The 19,952-nt window shown below is 42.9% G+C and overlaps 1 protein-coding gene across 1 annotated transcript; it reads right to left on the reverse strand.

Annotated features, from left to right (window-relative positions):
- Window positions 1-874: 874 nt before the first annotated feature.
- LOC146799334 (uncharacterized) lies at window positions 875-12,522 on the reverse strand. Its single transcript, XM_085626887.1, has 4 exons — window positions 12,386-12,522; window positions 10,614-10,669; window positions 8,760-8,776; window positions 875-1,693 (listed from the first exon to the last, which is right to left on the reverse strand). The coding sequence occupies exons 2-4, from the start codon at window positions 10,621-10,623 to the stop codon at window positions 1,094-1,096; spliced, it is 627 nt and encodes a 208-aa protein (XP_085483013.1). The 5' UTR covers window positions 10,624-10,669; window positions 12,386-12,522; the 3' UTR covers window positions 875-1,093.
- Window positions 12,523-19,952: the final 7,430 nt, after the last annotated feature.

Below are 19,952 nucleotides of genomic sequence, written 5' to 3' on the forward strand. Positions count from 1 at the left end.
GCTGCAGTTCAAGAGCAAGGCACTCAGATATAGCAAATCATGCCTGTTTGGGAGTTGTTTAGCAGGCCTCTGTCCGCACTCAGTGCCAATAAAATAAATGTTCAAAACAAATAAACATAGTGAGAAATACACTAGGCATATGGATGTCTTCCATCATTCTCTCTCTCATTCTCTCTGCTTTTCTTCCCCTTTTTGATCTTTTCTTGGCATTTCTGCATCTCTTTACTTTCATCTGCTATTAGAATTATGTAAAAAGAACAATTGATGGACAGAATGCAGAACAATTTCATACATTCACCCCAGTACAGAGATTTGGGCTTAAATCCATTGTTTTTTTGCTCACCATGCCATTCCAATTTGGACCCAGCCATATGCAAATCAGTCTTGACCCTGCGCCCAATGGGAACAGTCCAGCCCGAACAATCCTGTATCCTGCTACATTTGCCCATCTTATCTCCAGTTTCCTCCTGAATATATTACATCACACAATAGAGAGCTGTGTGTAGAAATTAAGGGGGTTACATAAAGACACAGAAAGAAGCCCACCATGATCTATGCATTTAAGCTTATACCTAAATCCAGTGATGGGAGAGAGGAAGCTGTATAACTACATTTCTCTCAAGCAATTGATTAAACGCAACCACTGTGTGGATAAAAATCATCAGTGTGGGTGTGGTTTTGACAAGTTCTAGTTCTCCGGACTATTGAATGGGAGTTAAGTCCGTCCTAAAAAATAATACCTCTCAATAGTGAGCAATATGTTCCAGGAGCTGACAATGCAATTTGTTTCTCTAGTGTCCTACATAATTGTAGAAATAGTGGTTTTGCAAATCAATTAAAAATTTTTTTTACATGGAATGCACTGAGCAAGTGATAACTGATTCATATATTTATTTTAAAGTATCCACTGCAACTGTATCCATTTTAAAAATGTCAAATCATAATATCTAGATAGAGCTTGATTGCGTAGTTTTGAGGGTCTTTAATTGAAGAGATGTTTGTTGAATGCAGATGCTGTAGAACATGTCTTAGTAGACGAAGGATTTCATTTGCAGTATTCCATGTCGTGTTCCCTTAATACAAACTGCCTGAGTTACTTTCCCTGCTTTTGTCCCTTGTCTTTACCCTGGCACTTTCCATCATATCCCTGTCCTTGGCTCTCTTCATGACCCTGTCCTTGTTTTCCATATTCTTGACCCTTTCCCTTGTCCTCTGTTTGGCCCTTTCCTTGTTTATCTCCATAGCCTTGCCACTGGTCTTGTGCTTTGCCGCCTCCCACTTGTTTTTCTTCAGCTTTTCCCTGACCATATTCCTGGCCATATCCCTGGTCTTTTCCCTGGCCTTTTCCTTGGTCTTTTCCTTGGTCCTTCCCCTGGTCTTTTCCAACATCTTTTCCGTGACCATATGCCTGGTCTTTTGGCTGGTCTTTTCCCTGACCATATCCCTGGCCTTTTCCCTGGTCCTGTGCTTCACCTTTTCCCTGTGCTACTCCGAAGCATGTCCCTTGATCTCCTTGTTTCCCATAGTCCTGGCCATAGCCTTGGCCTGCTTCTTGGTCTTTTCCCTTTCCAGGACTGATTCCTTGTCCTGGCTGCTGGCCATAGCCTTTGTCCTGTGTTTTGTCTTGTGATTGGTCTTGCTTTTGTCCATATTGGTCTTTTTGAACTCCGCATGTTCCTTCACTTTCCTTTCCCTAGTAAGAAAAAGAAAGAAGAGAAGATGGAGAGATGGTCAGTTTTTGGTTCACTAAAATGAATCAAAATCTGTTTAATGTTAAGCACAGTTATTTAGCAAACAGAAGCATGTACAATACACACACTCAACATAGTTATCAGGTGATCAGTAAAGCAATGACATGCACAATACTGATCCCATGAAGAACAAGGATGTGTGTCTCATTTGAACCACCCCAATTTCGGTAAATTTCAGCAGATCCAGTGCAATGATTCTCAAAGCCCCAGTCAAAATTATATTTCTCCATTTGGGGCTCCCTTTCCTGTAGCAAAAAGGCTATCTGTGAAGCCTGCTATCCTCATGTGGCATCTTGTGGTGGCACAGTAAGGCAGCTGCCTCAATTTATCTTAATGCAGCACTGGTCCTGGATTTGGGAAGGGTAACAGCAGTTGAGATAATACCATTTTTACACATCTACATGCAGCGTATTATAACACTTAAATTACACAAAAAGTTTAGATTTTTGTTTCCATGCTTTTTTAAATTTCATATTCCCTAAACAACTACACAGTTTTTAGTAAAGCAACTGTTTTGCTAATTTTATAACACCAAACATTTTGCCATTGATGACATAATTGATGAGATTGTCAATGACATCGGAAATCAAGTGTGCCAACGAAGATCACAGCAGATGATGTATGAATGTTGTGCCCACAACTCTGCTCCTGTTTTGCTCACAAGGTTCCAGTAGAGAGAAGTCACATTTCGCCATTTGCTCTAACAATACTTATTAAATGAGACAAAGGAGCTGTAACTGGTTGCCGCTGCTCTCTGCTATTTTTTAATTCTCATTTATCTGGAAACAAAGTTTGATAGAGTTTCAGTTTATGTATCTCTATTGGAAGAATATTATGAATTTTACTTAAAAGTACTAAAGGTGCAAAGCGTGAGAGTTATTAAAATAAACAAAATAGGTTGTCTATTAGGTTGAGGATCATTTACTCGTTAAGATACAAACAAACTTGTGATTTTTTGGGAATTACCTAAGGTTTTTCAAATAGATATGTAGCGCCTTGACAGGCCGAGGTTCACAGAAGTACTGGTAGAAGAATTTTGTGATTTCTTGTTTATGAACACGAGAAAGCAGTTCTGCATCAATTCAGTTTACAGTTGCACACAGGCAGTGTCTTGAATGAAAGCATCTGCACTTTGAATTATTGTTTTGTCCATTGGGAAAATGTTTCTTGCTTGTGAGAAGCACCTTCGGCAACACACTCGCCATTTTTAGAAGTATACCCCTCTTACTAGTCCCATCCTGGAATGGATTTACTACTGTTCTTGTAAATCATTGACCTTTGTATAGGGTGTGACTGGGCTTATGAAATGTTTGTGAATAGCCACAACAAAGTACATTTGTGAATGCTCACAATCTTTGAGGGCTTTTCCACTCTGTATTTCCACATCTAATTCTTAGTGAAAGATTTACTCAGTTGGCTCCAATTTGTTTATATCAGCTATGATGGGTTTTGTAGGAACTGCACTAGTGTTTTGTTAGGTCATTTTAGTTTCATAAACATCATTGATGTGGGGTGAGCAATATTGGCTGGTTTGGGAAGAGCAATACTGGTGATTTGGTAATAAGCAATACAGGCTAATGGCAAATCAGCACTACTGGCTGAAGTATTCACAATTCTCATGAATGGTGGGTGAGCAATACTGGCTGATGTGGGATGAACAATACTGTATAAAGTATTGGCATTACTGATGGATTGCAGATAATTAATACTGGCTGATGGGGATATGCAGTACTGGCTTGAGCATTGCCAAAAGGTGCAGATGGTAAATGAGCAATACAGATGGATGGGAATGAACAATGCTGGCTGGAGTAATGGGAATACTGATGCATGGTAGGTGAGCAATACTGATAGAGGGAGGGCCAATACTAGCAGATGTAGTTTGGTAACACTGCCTGATGGTTGATGAGCAAGACTAGCAATGACTGGATGAGCAATGGCAGCAGTTAAGGACTGACAATACTAGCTGATGGAAGGTGGCAATACTAGATATTTGAGTATGGACATCACTGGCTAAGGAGCAATGCCATCTAATGGCTCTAAAGCACTGGCTAGTGAGGTAAGACAAATATTGGCTATCATGGCTAAGCAATACTGATTGATGTTGGCTGAGCAAAACTGGCTTATGGATAGTGATCAATACTGGCTGTTGCAGTAGCAGCACTAATGGCTAATGGTTGATCGGGATGAGCAATAAACGCTGATAGACATGGAGGATTGGCAGCTGGGGTCTGCGCTGTATGGGCTGATGTGGGGTTTTGTTAGAAATATGCTTATTTGGAAATCAAATACATATTGTTGACAATAAATCCCTCTCAAAATATGCAAAGGGTGGTGTATTTTTCACTGCCCTGTACACTGGTCATTTAGCTGCAAAGGCTGTGATGTAGGGAAATATAACAATACTGAGTGGGACTTTTATCATTTAATCAAAATTTCAGTTTCTGATTGCTTCATCATAGAGGCGCTTCTTTACCAGCAATTATTTTACTCAACAGGCTCACCCAGAGGTACTCTTGTTAGCAGTTTTTTAGTAGGCAAGAAGGGTCACTATGATTTAAAAATTGTCCTAAGTGAAGGGCATTTACTTTGCATTATTCTATCTTTTCCCCCCTTTTACACCATATAGGATGCAGATGGAGTAAACAGTGAATGAAGTCTACTCCTTCATCTCATGTAAGTGGTAGTATTCTCCTGCCCTACAATGCTGTTCAAGTTTGTCACAGGGTTTTTGTCAGGTCCCAAAGGACTCTCCCATCTATCTACATCCAGCCCATTGAACCCTTTTTTATGTGGTGTGGTTAGTAGTGAAAACTAAAGCTCTCAGACAGAATAATCAGATTTTCAGGATAGTTTTCAAAACTACATTTGTATTAGGATGAAGAGGATGGAGGCAAAAGTCAACAAATGCCCCACATTATTCCAGAGGTGAGCCTACTTGTGCACCCAACAATTTGACCATTTTCACTTATGGTCACAGGCAGGTAGGTTTGTGGGTGCTCTATAAAACCCTCTTCCTCCCATCATGTATGGTACACTGGGCTCCAATACATAAAATAGTTTTACTGGGAAGAGGGTCAGAGATAGATAGATTCCTCAGCTGAGTAATGTGGTAAAATATTTTTAACAGTCAAAGGTAGGTTCTCTGGTCTAATTCCAAAAATTCATAAGGAAATACTGTAGACAATTAAGAACTTTCTAAAAAGCCCTGCGAGGTTCAGTTCGAGCATCCGAGATTAGATAGAAGAAGAAACGCTATAAACGGGAGATAAGAGAAATAGAAATAAATGCTCAAGAAACAACCTAAATAGAAGTAGATTGCACTTTGCACGCACAAAATAGAAAGCTATTTGGTCAATAGGTGGACATTGCTTGGGAACCTACAAAGATACAACTCATTATTATATACCATATGAAAAGTCGACAACATATATTACCGGCCTTTACGCAAGTAACACATCTGACTTTCCTAAGTATCAAAACTGTGGACTAGAAGCATTAAAAATGTTTTTTATCTGATTGATTAAAAATGCTTGAACTTCTACAGTGGCAGTCCCTTATGATATTCCAATTGGTCTTAAAATCAGATCCGGTGCTTTGGAGTACATTGCTCCTAAATTCATTCTTAAAAATTCTGGAAACAGACACATTTCTCACTCGTGCATAGGGGTGTTAATACATTCACTATAAAAGTAGGGAGATCTGATGATCCCTAAAACTATCATTTCATTGCCCTCATCAATGTGGAGGTTGTTTTGGTAAATTTCTAATTAACAATCTGCACACTTGGGTTGAAAAGCAGAACTTACACGCTCCCAATCAATCCCGAGTTCAGGCCTAGGATGCTCTAAAATGGACAATATTGTTGCACTTACTCAATTCGTGAATAGGACATTAAAAGCAAATGTCACATTTTATGCATGATACATGGATTATACATTGATGTTAACAGCAGAACGTTATGGGGATACATTTGTGCAATAGGGAATTGATCACTCATTATTACACGTTTTGATATCCCTACACGAGGGAATCTGTCTTAAAGTGAAGCTCTGCGGGAAGTCACTCTCTCCTAAAACAACAACCTACAATGGGTAAAAGCATGATGCATTTTTGCAGCCATGACTTTTTGCTTTATACATGTCATATATAAACCAATATCTTGATAATATAGATGGTATTTCACCTGTACATATCCTTATCACCTATTTGGTAAATGCAGATGATATTTTCAGCTTTTCTTTTACTCCTGCAGGGCTCAAATCTCAGCTATTACATCAACAAAATTACAACCTAGATGATCATCTAACAGTGAACTTGGGGAAGACCAAAATCATGCATAGGCTATTCTACATCGTATCTGTAAATGTTTTTGCCACTGAAGATACCTCTATCAAACAACAGATGTTATTGAAACGCAGACATCCTATCAGTTCTAAAACCAGATTAAGGAGTGTGGCTGTGGACAAGATCATTCAGACAATAAACTTCCTTCAGTAACAGACCTTGCAAATATTTGTCAGCCAGAGCTCAAGGCCTTAATTGAAGACCCTCAAGCATAATAGCAGGCAGAAGGACCTTGACATTTTACAGTGATACATAAATGTAGATTATTATATCACTACTTATTTGAATTAAAAACAGGCTATTTTTGTCATCAATCAAGCCAGCCTGCAAAAGAAAATATCTAAGATTCTGTTTATTATGTATATCGATATGGCAGTTAGAGGGTACATGGTACCGGCAGTGCTCAAAGTTGAAGCTCTGCAAAATCTACAGATATAAGGATGAGTCAATTGAGCACATCATCTGCTTGTGTCCAGCACTTACTAGAACTATACATATAACCACCGCATACTGTCAAAAGATAATCAATTTATTGGGAAATTGTCCAAATTCTTGGACTTTACTTATTTTGTCTACAATTAAAGGCATGATGTGATAAAATGATCTATAGGTGGAATTGTGTGCTCACTAAGTCGAGTGATTACTAGTTATTTGTATCTTTTAAATTTTAATTGGCTGGATTGCTGGTCATTATTTATTTATGTATAACTTTTATTGTTGTTAAGATCATCTTGAACCTTAACTCAGTGTTTGTATTATTATAAATAAAATATCAATGTTTTCTACACAATACATTTTAATTCATTATTTCACAAGCTCAGCAACACAACTCAATTTGACTTTGCATGACATCATGAATAGATCTGTGGGAGTTTTCAAGAGTTTTCAAGAGCACTTGAATATCAACTGCTTTATACACCTGCTACCCCATTCCAAGTCTCACCAATCTCTAATAATGCCTATGGTAGATATTTTGTGTCAGGGCCACAGAGTCAACAGAATTAACAAATTACAAATTGTAAACGAGGGAATGCTTCACTGGTGTTTGTGTTAGTTTACAGCCATGCTAAACTGAATATATGAATTTTGGATTCGTTTTATGGGCTTTTGCTCGATATGAACAAAAAATTGGTAAGCGGCACATTGAATAAAAATGAGTAGGCATTTATATTTCAAAACCTAATACACAAATTATGTAGAAAGATTTGATTGATTTGTTTCTAACAGCCTTGGCAGTATCAAACATCCCATGGGAAATAATGTTAAACTAATTAAATTATTTCAACTTTTAAATTAAATAAATGGATTAGTGTTGAAAACATACAGAATGGATAATTTAATATTTTATTATGTTTTCATTATCTCATTTTTGCAAAAACAAACTTTCAATTTCATTTTTAAACATGTATTCATTTTTGTAATTACATTAATTAAACATAATTTTTGGGTTCAATTTCTTAAATATTAAATAAAAATATAAATGTTGGGTAGGATAGAAGGTATTATTTTGGTAGAAAAAATATTTATAAAATTATTATATATTAATATATTTAAATGATTTGTCAAAAATGTATTTGGATGAGCTAATGTGCTGTAACATATTGTTTTATTTAGTTATAAATAATTGTTGTCAACTCAACTATTTTACATTTGTAGTTTGCATTAAAAGATTTTTATAATCTTTTTTAATTAATAATAATTTTCACCTTGGTTTCCTCAGGGTGATCTCCGCCCGGTGGCAGAGAGCTCATACTATACATAGAAAGTTATTAGTAGGCTGTGCACTTGCAAATTAAGTTTTAGATGTCTCCACTCTCTGATTTCAGGATGTGGAGACATTCAAGTGTACACTTAGGGGCTGGTTCCGATTTCGGTCGGAAGGGCTCCGACCGACGGTCGGAGCCCTTCTGACCGATTCGGATCGTGTCGGCCGGATTCCTTTCCGACCGAGCCATTCTGATGGGCTCGGTCGGAAAGGAATCCGACACGGATTTCCGGATTGCGGACGACAGGCTCGGAGAGCCCGTCCGCCATCCGGAAATCCCTCAGTACTCCCCCGGCCGCCTCTTTGCGACCGAGGGAGTACGATGGCAGTTTTTCACTGCCTTTTTGTGCCGGTTTTTCCGGCACGAAAAGGCAGTCGGAAACTATCTTTGGGGGCCCCCAGTAGGGCCCCGATGGGTGCGAGCCTGCCGTATGGTGGCCTGGGGGCACCTATGGTGCCCCTCTGTGGATCCCTGCACCCGGTGGCAGGCACCTTGGGGTGCCGCCCACAGGGTGCAGGGATGAACTGCACCCCTGCTTTCCACGATGCAAGCATGCATTCCGCTCAGAATGCATGCTTGCATTGTGTTGTGTACGAGTGCGACCGAACCCTGTTCAGTCGCATGGTACTAGCAGGTCCGTAACCGACGACAGCAGGTCAGTCGGTTATGGCTCCTGACCGATGTCGGACGGACCTGAGTCCGTTCGACATCGGAATCGGCGCCTTAGGTGTAAGTCTGCAGTTGGAAGTGGTGTCCAAATCTACTCTCCTTTTGCATTATTTTAGACATTGCATGAGGTAGGTAAATAGCACTCTTTAAATGTGTTGGAAATTTTATATAATTAACTTCTGCCACCAAATTTGCACCATCTTAGAAAGTATGTTAAACAGTGTCTTACCTGCTTTTGCTTTTGTGCTGTAAATTAAAAAGACAAGGTCGAATTGAATTAATATTTGAATTGATGTAGAAAAATCACATTTTTGCAACATGTATACTTAATGCTGGTTTTCATCTGCTATTGGATAGTAGTACAACTACTGTTTTGATGATAATAAAATGTTTCTATTGATCTATTTTTTTTTCAACAAAGAAAGGAAATATTTTCTATCAAAGAACGAAAATATATTTTGGGAGTCGAGATTCAGCAACACACAGAAAATGAATATGCATAAAGTTTATCAAATAGGTTTTTTTACATCTGTAAAATGTTTTCCATATGAATACATTCTTTGACATACACCACCTTGAAACATGGGGGTTGTGGATTCTCTGCAAGTTTGCACACTTCGTTATCCATATAGGAATATGGATAGTTGGGTATAGTTATTGCAAATGTTTGTGAATACCCACAAAACTATGACTCTATGAATGTTGGCCTCATTTGCATGGCCACCCCGTCTGACATTCCTCTAGGGACACACGTGCACCTCCTCCCCTAGACATCCATTATTGCAGAAACATTTTCAGAAGTGAAAGAACATACTTATCTATAAGTGATATCTCCACATGCAAAATAAAAGCAATCTGGCCGTTGTGAATCACATTTGGATTTTCTCTACATATTGTACGTTTCTATGAATATATGTGACTTTCTAGTGAACTCGTTTTTGTAATCAGGTCATTTACATGCGTTTTCCCTTGTTAGAACGTTTTTGATATTTTTGGTTTATATTTAAATTATTTAGAAATAAATCAAGCCTCCACGAGAGTTCTGAATCCCCGGGGAGGATACTCCATAAGCATTTAGAGGAATGGGGCTCAGTCATTGAATCAGATACTCTTTCATGGGAGCATGATGATAATTCATGGTGCACCAGCTCTAATCCTACTGGCTGGAAACAGCCTCGCTAGTTGGCTAGTTCACTCTCCAGTGGATTTGTGGATTATACCACCAACTTTGACACTGGCATTTGTGGTATCAAAATGGGGACAAATGATTGGATTGAGGGCCCAGAGATAATTGCTGGTGATACTGAGTGAATTATATCATAGTACATGATGCAAGAATCACATTAATATATAATGCACTGAGTTCACAGATGCAATGTGATGGGCCATTGGCCAGAATGTACCTTTGCACCCCAGTTATTCGGTTTACACATTTGCAACTTAATTTTTTAATTGTCTAAGGCTAAAATATTTCTAACAAAATGTTGATCCTTTTCTGTATGTCGTATTACTTAAGCACCTGACATACTGTGCTGTTGGATTGAACACATATTGCCCTTTTACACAGTGTGGCTTGAAGATCAATTATCACATACTTTGATCTGCATGGCCCACGTCTCTGATTGTTCCACCAATATGATCTGACTGAAAACACGCAACTGTGTAAGACTAAAATTAAAGCCCAGTTAACTCGTGAGAACAGCAGTAAATCAGGCTAGTGCACTGAAGTGCACACAGGCTGAAGGCTCGCCAGTGTAAATGAACATGCATGGTGATACTGGGTAAGCAGGCTTCCTCCTAACCCTGCACTAGTACCCTGTTTCTTTGAATGTCTTGCAGATATATTAAACATAGTTAGAATTGATGCATTCTAATAATATAATGCTTGTTAAATTACACTGTGATTATTTTGAACACTTTGTTATATTCTAAATGTATCTACTTTGCATTGGTTTAATATGGTGTGTCACTGGTTAGTCCTAATATGATTTATTTAAATTTATAATAAACTATTAATAACATCAAAGAACATAGAGGATGAGATTGTCATGACAGGAAGAAATTAAGAGCAAGAATCACTTACAGTGGTCCATGGCTTGGGAGGGTGTGGTCTGAGGTCCTCAAAGAAGAAACAAAGGTCTGTGAAGGAAAGAAAAGTCCATCAGAGAAAATAAACAGTGGAACAGGAAACTTGATCTTTGCACTAAGACGATCTTTTATGACTCGTAACATACCCCTAAAGGCAGCATAGGGTGTATGGCGTCAGAATAACTGGCACGAGACGTGCGACACACACTGACACACAGCAAAGAGGAGCACTTTTGATAAGACTCAAATGAAATCAACTTCATCGCATTTGAATATTTTTACAGCAGAAAGGAAGGCAAAGGAGCGTTGCGCTTTTCTATTTAAGATGTAGGTCACGTGCTAGAGAGAAATGTTTAAATTAGTTCAACGGAGAAAACTTGTGATTATTTTTAAATCACAATAAAGATGTTCATTTTTCTTGATCTGGAGTGGGGCCATGCACAGAGAGCAGATCCTAGTGCAGGAGCTCCCTCCACCCATGCAATAAACCAGAGGAAGGCATCACCCGCTGCAGACTTTCAAGGTCGTGACCCGCGTCCTCTGTGGCAGCGCTCCTTTCATGAAAAATGATGCATGAATTCTCAGTGCCCTCCACAGTATTATTAAGTCAGCTAATTAATACTACTTCTACAGTGGTATATTGATCAGTGCAATCATTTACGTGTATTAACGTGGAGAGGAAAGTGGCTGAATTATCAGCTCCAAAACCAGGAAACCAGAATTCTCATTCCAGAAAGCCATCTTAGTAGAATGGTGTGAACATGAGCAGTCACTGTATCTCACATCTTGTCTTCCTGTATCTCAGTACAAGCGCCTAACTACTTCTGCTAGGCTCCGTGCAACAGACCTGTCCAGGGGGGTAACGAAACCTGAAGCGCGGCCGCTGCAAAGTACATGAAGGGGACCCCGAACACAGTCAGGAGCTCTCAGGCCAGGGTCTCAAAGCCCCTGCAGAAGTTTCTACAAGTCCGATGGTGATGCTACTAGGATCCCACTCTTAAACCTTCTGCCCGTCACGTGGGGCCAAAGGTAAGAAGATAATGTCCTTCATGCTACAAAGGACAGGACCTCTCCTGAGCATGGAGACGTAACTAGTGAGATGGAGACCAAAGAAAGAACATTTCGGAAATTGTGAGGACCGGTACTTCGGTGTTTGGCAAAGGGCTGCAGTGGTGGAGCATGTCAGAGGGGATGACAAGCCCCTGGATTGATAGAGGACAAGATGCAACAAGACGCCCCCCACTAAAAGGGAGGGGGGCTTGGGACTGGGCACCCCAGGGTCTATTGAAGTGAAATATTCGAGTAAAAAAACACAATATTTTTATAATAAATGACTGTGGACGCAATCTGAGTGCATCTTTTTCAAATCAATATAATTTGAAAACAAATTTTAAAAAAACAACTGAAGAGTAAAGAGAGCCTGAAGGGGTTAACCTCAAAGCGCAATGTTTTGCCCACAGTGGCATTTGTCTTTTTACTTCTATCTCTACGAAAAGTCTTTTCGTGAACAAATAGTGTTGAATAGTTTTCCTAGCGACACGCATTTTGTTTTAATTTACAGATAAAGCTCTAGATTACAAAAATTAACTTAAAACAAAGTTTGCACTGGTATATTGGAAACATGCTAATGCGCACTTCTTAAAAGCTTGAGTAATATACACACCTGCATAAGTATTAAGTACAATACAAGACATTAAAACGCGCAGCGTGCTTCAGACATGCACCCACATCACCCACACAAACCACCTCCCCAAGCTCATCTCTTACCCGAATGGATGGTCAGTCGAGAATCCGAGAGTAGTGCTCTGTGAGTGGTATTTATATACAGTGCTGGCTGCGCGCTGTGCGCTCATTGGACGAGACCTCGCCCTATCAAAGGCGTGTTAGGCGAGGACCAGTTTGAATCACATAGTAACTTAATGCAGTCAGGTGGTGGCCCAGCACATCAGTATGAGCTACATATACATATTTATTTATATTAGTCAAACGAATAATTCTTGCAATTATTTTTAATTATAATAATTATATTCATTTTTCAGAATCTGGACCTGGGCCATGCATAGAGAGTGCATCTCAAGTGGAGGAGCTCACTGCCGCCCATGCATTAAACCCGAAACAGGCATTACCAGCTGCAGACTTTCAACCTCGTGACGCTATGCATCTGTGTCAGTGCTCCTTTCATGAAAGATGTTGTGCGAATTATCAATGCACTTTACAATATCAATAAATCAGGAAATTAATACTACCTTTTCAGTGGTATTTTTGCAAAAGGTATGGTGCCTTTATTAAGAGGGCAGAATGTTCCATCAAATTAACTCATCTTTCCACCTTTCCACATTTAGTCATCTACAGAATCCAATTAATCGATTCCAAACATTGATTGTGGATGGATAATAATTATCAAAGACTGTAGGAAGATGGCTCTGTATATACTATACCAAAGTCAGCTGTAGTGTGCACAGAGTCCAGTGGATCCCCAAAGGTAGACAGATGTAAAATTAGATAACACCTTATTCTCTATTTGTGGTAGTGTGAGCAAGCAGTAAGTCTTTTTCAGAGGGTAGTGCTAAGCATTTATTGTACACACTCAGCATTAGCCAACGGGCTAAGCAAGGTTGTTGGTTTGGAGACTGCAGGCGAGCAGGCCACATTGTTGATTGAACAAAAATCTTCTGGGGTCAAGGTCCACACTGAAGGGCCCAATGACCAGCACAAGAACTACACCACCAGCGGCACAGAGGCGGCCAGGTGCAGGATGCGGTCGTCGGGAATCCCAGGGTTTTTCAGTGGAGATCGTCGGTCCTGGTCCAAGCTGCAGGTTCGGTCAGGGATTCTTGGAAGGCAGTCAACAACAGAATAGGGGAATGGGGTCTTTGGGAGTTGAAGTCGTGACTGCAAATGGTCACAGATGGAGTCGGTCGAGCGGTCACAGTCAAACTTCTTGGACCGCTTCGGTCAGAAAGACGGTCAGGGTGTCGCCTTCAGTTGCGGTTGGAGGGAATCTCCCAGATAATAGCTACAGGCTCAGGTTAGAAGCTGTGGCTGATCAGGGGTCACTGGATCCCAAGTTAGGATCGTAGGGGGCGACCTCCTTAAGGTGTTGTGTCAATAGAGCTCGGGCTCAGGGCGCTGGTGCTGAATGGTGTGGACTCGCGGAGTTGGCCGGAGTCAGAGTCGGTTGCTTTTGAGCAAGCCCGGTGCTCACGGGAGGCAGAGTCTTTTGGTTGCAAAGGCAGGGTAGGTCAATTGGTGCCCTCCTCTTCTTCTCGCACGGCTGTTCGGTCCTTCTTCTTCTTGTTTCTTCTTGTCGGGTCTGGTCTGAGGAGGCAAGGTTTTGGAGTGCCCCTAAATACAAAATTTGGGGTGTTTCAGGTAACTACATGTTACGACCAATGGGTCCCTCCATAGGGGGGGTACACCCCCTATTATGTCACCCTCCAGTGGGAGGGGGACATGAGCCTCACTCGGGTTGGCTGGGTCCTCCCATCTTCTGGATGGCTGGAAATGAGAGTTGTGTCTCACCTCGCCTCCCCCCCCCCCGACAGGTAGGGTTGGCAAAGGTGGCACACCTCTCCTCCTAACTTGGTTTTCCTGCCATATCTCCCACCCAAGGTTGGGGTTAGAACCAGCGGGGGCCAGTTTCTGGGAACAGCAAATGGCTGGGGTAGCTCATAATGACAGCAAGCCTTTGAAGCTCCCCCCTTCGTGGACCCTGCCCATTCTGGGGGAGGAGGCTTGGAACCTCCTCCCAGGATGTGCTTTGTTTCAGGACCCCGAGAGCGGTGGGCTCTCGACCCAGGGGTCTAGAAACCTGTCTGGTGGTGGCAGCTGGTGAGCAACCACTCAGCCAGGACACTAGTGTTAGGTCGTTTTTCAGGGAGCATCTCTAAGATGCCCTCTGAGTGCATTTTTCTTTAAATCCCACACTGGCATCAGTTTGGGTTTAATGGGCTGAGAGGTTTAATACCAACATTCCCAGAGTTTAGTAAAGGCATTATAGTGCTGTAGAGTTCGTAATGACAAACTCCCAGACCATATACTCTTTATGGCTTTACTGCACTTACAATGCCTAAGAATGGACTGTAGACAATGTAGTGGTAAAGGGCTCGTGCCAGCTAGAGGGGTGACTTACCTATACCAGCTTCCCAGGAGCCCGGTCGTGGGTAGGTCCCACACAGGAGTGCACCCATCAGGTGGTTACTCAATTCTACCATTGCTGTGGATGACCGTGGATACCCTGGCTGAAGTCTCAGTCCACCTCCACAGAGGTTCTCTAGAAGGACGAACCACCCTGCATTCTATGCTTTCCCCCCTTTTGGATTACCTTGAATCCAGTCAATAGGGACACTTTAATTTAGGATACCCCTTTGACCATCACCTACATTTAAGAGTAGATATGGTTTTCTCACCCAGTCCTGAAGAAATGCCGCACATCCACAAGGAGTTTTTAGCCGTGAAACATGTTGACCTTTTAACCACTCACACTCGTCACTACACACACTGAGCTGCAGCAGGTCGAATTCCTCCTTCCAGCCAAGACTCCTGTAGTCTAGTCTTTTAACCATAGCAAAGGGTCCAGTTAATAAAGGTTCCGTGGAACACTCATAGCTATTTTTAATATACTCACTGCAACCACTCTACTCAACACTTGTCACCCTTCCACCTCCACACATAGGGCCTCCTGGCTGTCAATTCTAAAGACCTCTGGCAAAGAGCCCCCCTGCGTGGCCTGTTGGGCATTGCAGCGCCGGCCCAACGAGGAGCTGCCCTATGATGAAGCATGACACCTCTCGGGTGTGTGAGGGCCCTTGCTCCTTACTGGAGCTCTCACCCCTGTGATCCTTATGTAAATGTAAATGTATGTGTCTTGTAAAGCGCACTGCTGCCCTGAGGCGTCCTGGCGCTGTAGACCGCTGGGGAACCCGTCCTGGCTATCCCTGTGAGATGGTCCCTCCAGGGTATCTCCAAGGTGAAACCAGGCATCCCCAGCGAATGTGGGGGGCCGTTGTGGAGATGAGGCAAGCTAATGCCCAGAGTTGCCGAGTGTGTTCCTGGTTAGAGTAGGTACCGAGGCGAGAATTATCGAGTCCGTTTTGACCCTGGTCCACGACCCTGCCGCGTCGGGAATTGAACCCTGGTCCCTGGCCGATTCTCTGCTTACAGATCTGCCGCCTCTAACCAGTGAGCCACACCTCTCCACTTATGCCTTCTCCTTCACTCCCCCCCCCTTTTCTCTCCCCTCTCTCTCATCCCCCAGGTCCTTTGGAACTTCATAGCACATTTAGATTTACCTATACCTTAGGCAGTGGGTTTCAGGCATGGCACACAGGTATTCACTTTTCTCTGCACCCAAACATGCAGCCTGTGATGGCAGTGTGTGTGTGTTAAGGAAGAGGACTTCTAAGGGTGGCACAATATATGATATAGCCCTTGAAGGCTTTCCTTGGTCACAGTGCCCTTGGTACCCATGGTGCCTTTTACAAGGGACTTACAGGTGGCCCAAGAGGTGCCAAATGGGGGTACAAAAGTACAGTTTTGGGAAAGTACACAGGCCCTGGGGAACCTGATTGGCAGGGACCCAGGGCACATCAGTCACAGTGCATCAGAATTCTGGCAAAAAGTGGGGAATTACTGCAACAGCAACCCAGCTTCCTACAAAATATAATAAAATGTATGCAGTATTTGTATTTGTGAATTTGACAGAAAATATTTCAAGAAATCATCAGAAGTCACCTTTGAAAATATCTTTGCTGCAGCAAAAAGATATCCTACCCTCGGTGAAGTGGCACCCCAGGACTAGGCAATGAACAGCTGCCGTGCCTTCACACAATAACAAAGCACCCACCGGTTCTATGTGATTTAGAAGAAAAACAAACTTGGTAAGACCAGTTCTGACAACCAAGGTGCCGATTACGATCCGGTAAAAACCGGGTACGAACCGTCGGTCGGAGCGTTTTCTCCGTCCGACTCGTACCCAGTCGTAAAACTTCACAAACATGGAATTACGATTCGCACGGAAACACCATTTCCGTACGAATCATAAAAAACACCGACCGACGAAAATATACATACGAATGTGATCCGGGCATGCTGCGACGTGACGTCGGGACGCTTTCAGGCAGCGTTTCACGACCCAGGAACCACGATTCGAACCGACAGCAGTCCGGACGGCAATATTTTCACGGCACCCAAAAAGTGCTGGAAAAGCGAAGTACGACGCGAAACGACCAGAGTAGGTGGCCTGGTACGCGCCGTACCCCCCCCGCCCCCGTACGTACGTGCCGACCCCCCCAGCCCCCGTATGTACGCGCCGTACCCCCCCCAGCCCCCGTATGTACACGGCGTACCCCCCCCGCCCCCATATGTACGCGCCGACCCCCCCCAGCCCCCGTACGTTCGAGTCGTACCCCCACCCGTGTATGTACACCCGTGTACGTTCGAGTCGTACCCCCACCCGTGTATGTACACCCTTGTACGTGTCGAACCCCCCGGTGTATGTACACCCTTGTACGTGTCGAACCCCCCGGTGTATGTACACCCTTGTACGTGTCGAAACCCCCCTGTGTATGTACACCCTTGTACGTGTCGAACCCCCCGGTGTATGTACACCCTTGTACGTGTCGAACCCCCCGGTGTATGTACACCCTTGTACGTGTCGAACCCCCGTGTATGTACACCCTTGTACGTGTCGAACCCCCCGTGTATGTACACCCATGTACGTTCGAGTCGTACCCCCACCCGTGTATGTACGGCGCATAGCGCTGGGGGTACGCACCGTACATACACTGGTGGGGGTTCGACACGTACAAGGGTGTACATACACCGGGGGGGTTCGACACGTACAAGGGTGTACATACACCGGGGGGTTCGACACGTACAAGGGTGTACATACACCGGGGGGGTTCGACACGTACAATGGTGTACATACACCAGGGGGTTCGACACGTACAAGGGTGTACATACACCGGGGGGTTCGACACGTACAAGGGTGTACATACACCGGGGGGGTTCGACACATACAAGGGTTTACATACACCGTGGGGGTTCGACACGTACAAGGGTGTACATACACCGGGGGGGTTCGACACGTACAAGGGTGTACATACACCGGGGGGGTTCGACACGTACAAGGGTGTACATACACGGGTGGGGGTACGACTCGAACGTACACGGGTGTACATACACGGGTGGGGGTACGACTCGAACGTACGGGGGCTGGGGGGGTACGGCACGTACGTACGGGGGCTGGGGGGGGTACGACTCAAACGTATGGGGGCTGGGGGGGTACGGCACGTACGTACGGGGGCTGGGGGGGTACGACTCGAACGTACGGGGGCTGGGGGGGGGTCGGCGCGTATGCGGGCACATGTCTCCACGGTTGCTATGGGAGTTCGGTGCGGACGGTGTTTTTTCCATACGGTTGTAACATCGGACACACGGGATGGATCGTAATTCCGCGGTCGGACTTCACTTTTCACATTTGTACGGTAAATCGTCCGTGGACGTGTCAGACACATTTTCCGACCCAAGGACGTGTGGGGAATAATTCCCAATGCGATTCGTATGGACTTTTTCCCATGCGAATCGTAATTGGCAGTTTGTACGGCACTTGTACGATTCGTACGGTGAAAAGACCGGATACGAGTCGTACGGGGAATTTTTTTACCGGATCGTAATCGGCACCCAACTGTTTTCTGCAAATTTTTCACGTTTAAAAGCAGCCACCAGAGGCAGTCATACATGCAGTATCCTGTGTACAGAATTGTAGTGTTACATCATTCAGGGTCACAAATTATACATAGTGACACATAACCATGAAAGAAAAATTTCATGATGTATGCATAATCCAATGGGGACCATAAGTTTCTTTTCATTCCTTCTAAATAACACACAATGGGCCGACGCACATTTTGGTGAAACACCATGAAAGAGGTAAGACCTTCCTCAGGGCAACGAAGGATGAATATAACAATTAAAGCCAGAGGCAATAGGGAGGAGCTCTCAAATATGGCTCTCCAGCAAATCGAAAGGAGCCAAGTAGCGATAGATCTAATTTTGCTTTTTAACAATGTAAAGATAAGGGGGCAATCTAGACAGCGTCTTAAGCTGGATGTTCCCAGAAACAGATGATACAAGTCAAAGAGGTTGTGAGGGCTCTGCCAAAAATGAGAAAGTCCTTCATAATGCGCTCTATTTGGTGGAACAAAAGTATGTTCATGATAATTTTGAAACCGGGAGGCTGTGTAGAATAGCTGAGGGAGACCTGCCAGGAGAGGAATAAGGTTCCTTCGTTCTGTCCTGGATCCACAGAATGAGTAACAGGGGAATATAGGCCCTCCTCATCTTCCATGACATATTGATGTAGGATCACACCTTAAGGACGCATACTAGGCTAATGTTTATCACAATGAATTACGGAATGTGTCGGAGGACTCACTCACTTCCTTGTTTCTAGATTTTAAATCTGACTGTCAGTTTGAACCTTTTTGGGATTTTAATAACCCATTTAATTCCTAGGATACTTTTTCTCAAATTCCGCTATGGTATCTTACCTGTAATGGCCTTATTAGCAAAATGGAACCATTCACACACAAGTATTCTTTGCCCAGTTTGCCAACAGGCAGAGGAATCATTAGTACACTTTCTTTCTTCTGTACAGGCTATACTCGCCTTGGAAGAGCAAGCAACTAGGATGTAGCCAACTTGAAGTTGCCACACGGCTCCTCTGCAGAGATTGTGCGCAGACAGTTCTTTTTCCGGTATCTTAGTACCTCCATTGGAGCTGGTCTCTTCAAAGTAAGGCATTACAGTTAACAGCTAGGTTGGTTCAGCTAGTGTGTTCCATTTTTATTTTTATTCTTTATCTCTGTATCCTTTATTGGTTTGGTGCTGAAAAGGGATGTTTCTAGCAATATTAGTCATTTAAGCTAATGTATTAGTGTATCTTAATCCTAAATAATGAAATATTTTAGGTTTTATTCCCTGGAGGCTTGTGGTATGATGTGTTTATGCTTATTTTGTTCTTTTTAACCAATGCCTGTTTGCTATAGTTTAATTAATGTATCTTGAATGTCTTAGAATAGCTTTCTGATATAATTTTAAGTGTACATAGGACAATGGTTTATTCCTCTATCTCTTGTGTACTTTATTAATTGTACTATATGTATTTGTCTGGTTACTTTCATGGGTGAATAGTAGGCCTGGGCGGTAAATTCCGTTCCGCTCGCGGAGTTTTTTTACCATTTCGCGGAGCTTTGCGTAGTGCGACTATGCAACTTCCGCCCACCCCTAGTGAATAGCCTGAATAAAATATTTTGACTGTGACCTTCTGATA

This window comes from Triturus cristatus, chromosome 9 (genome assembly GCF_964204655.1).
Source record: "Triturus cristatus chromosome 9, aTriCri1.1, whole genome shotgun sequence".
NCBI lineage: Eukaryota > Metazoa > Chordata > Amphibia > Caudata > Salamandridae > Triturus > Triturus cristatus.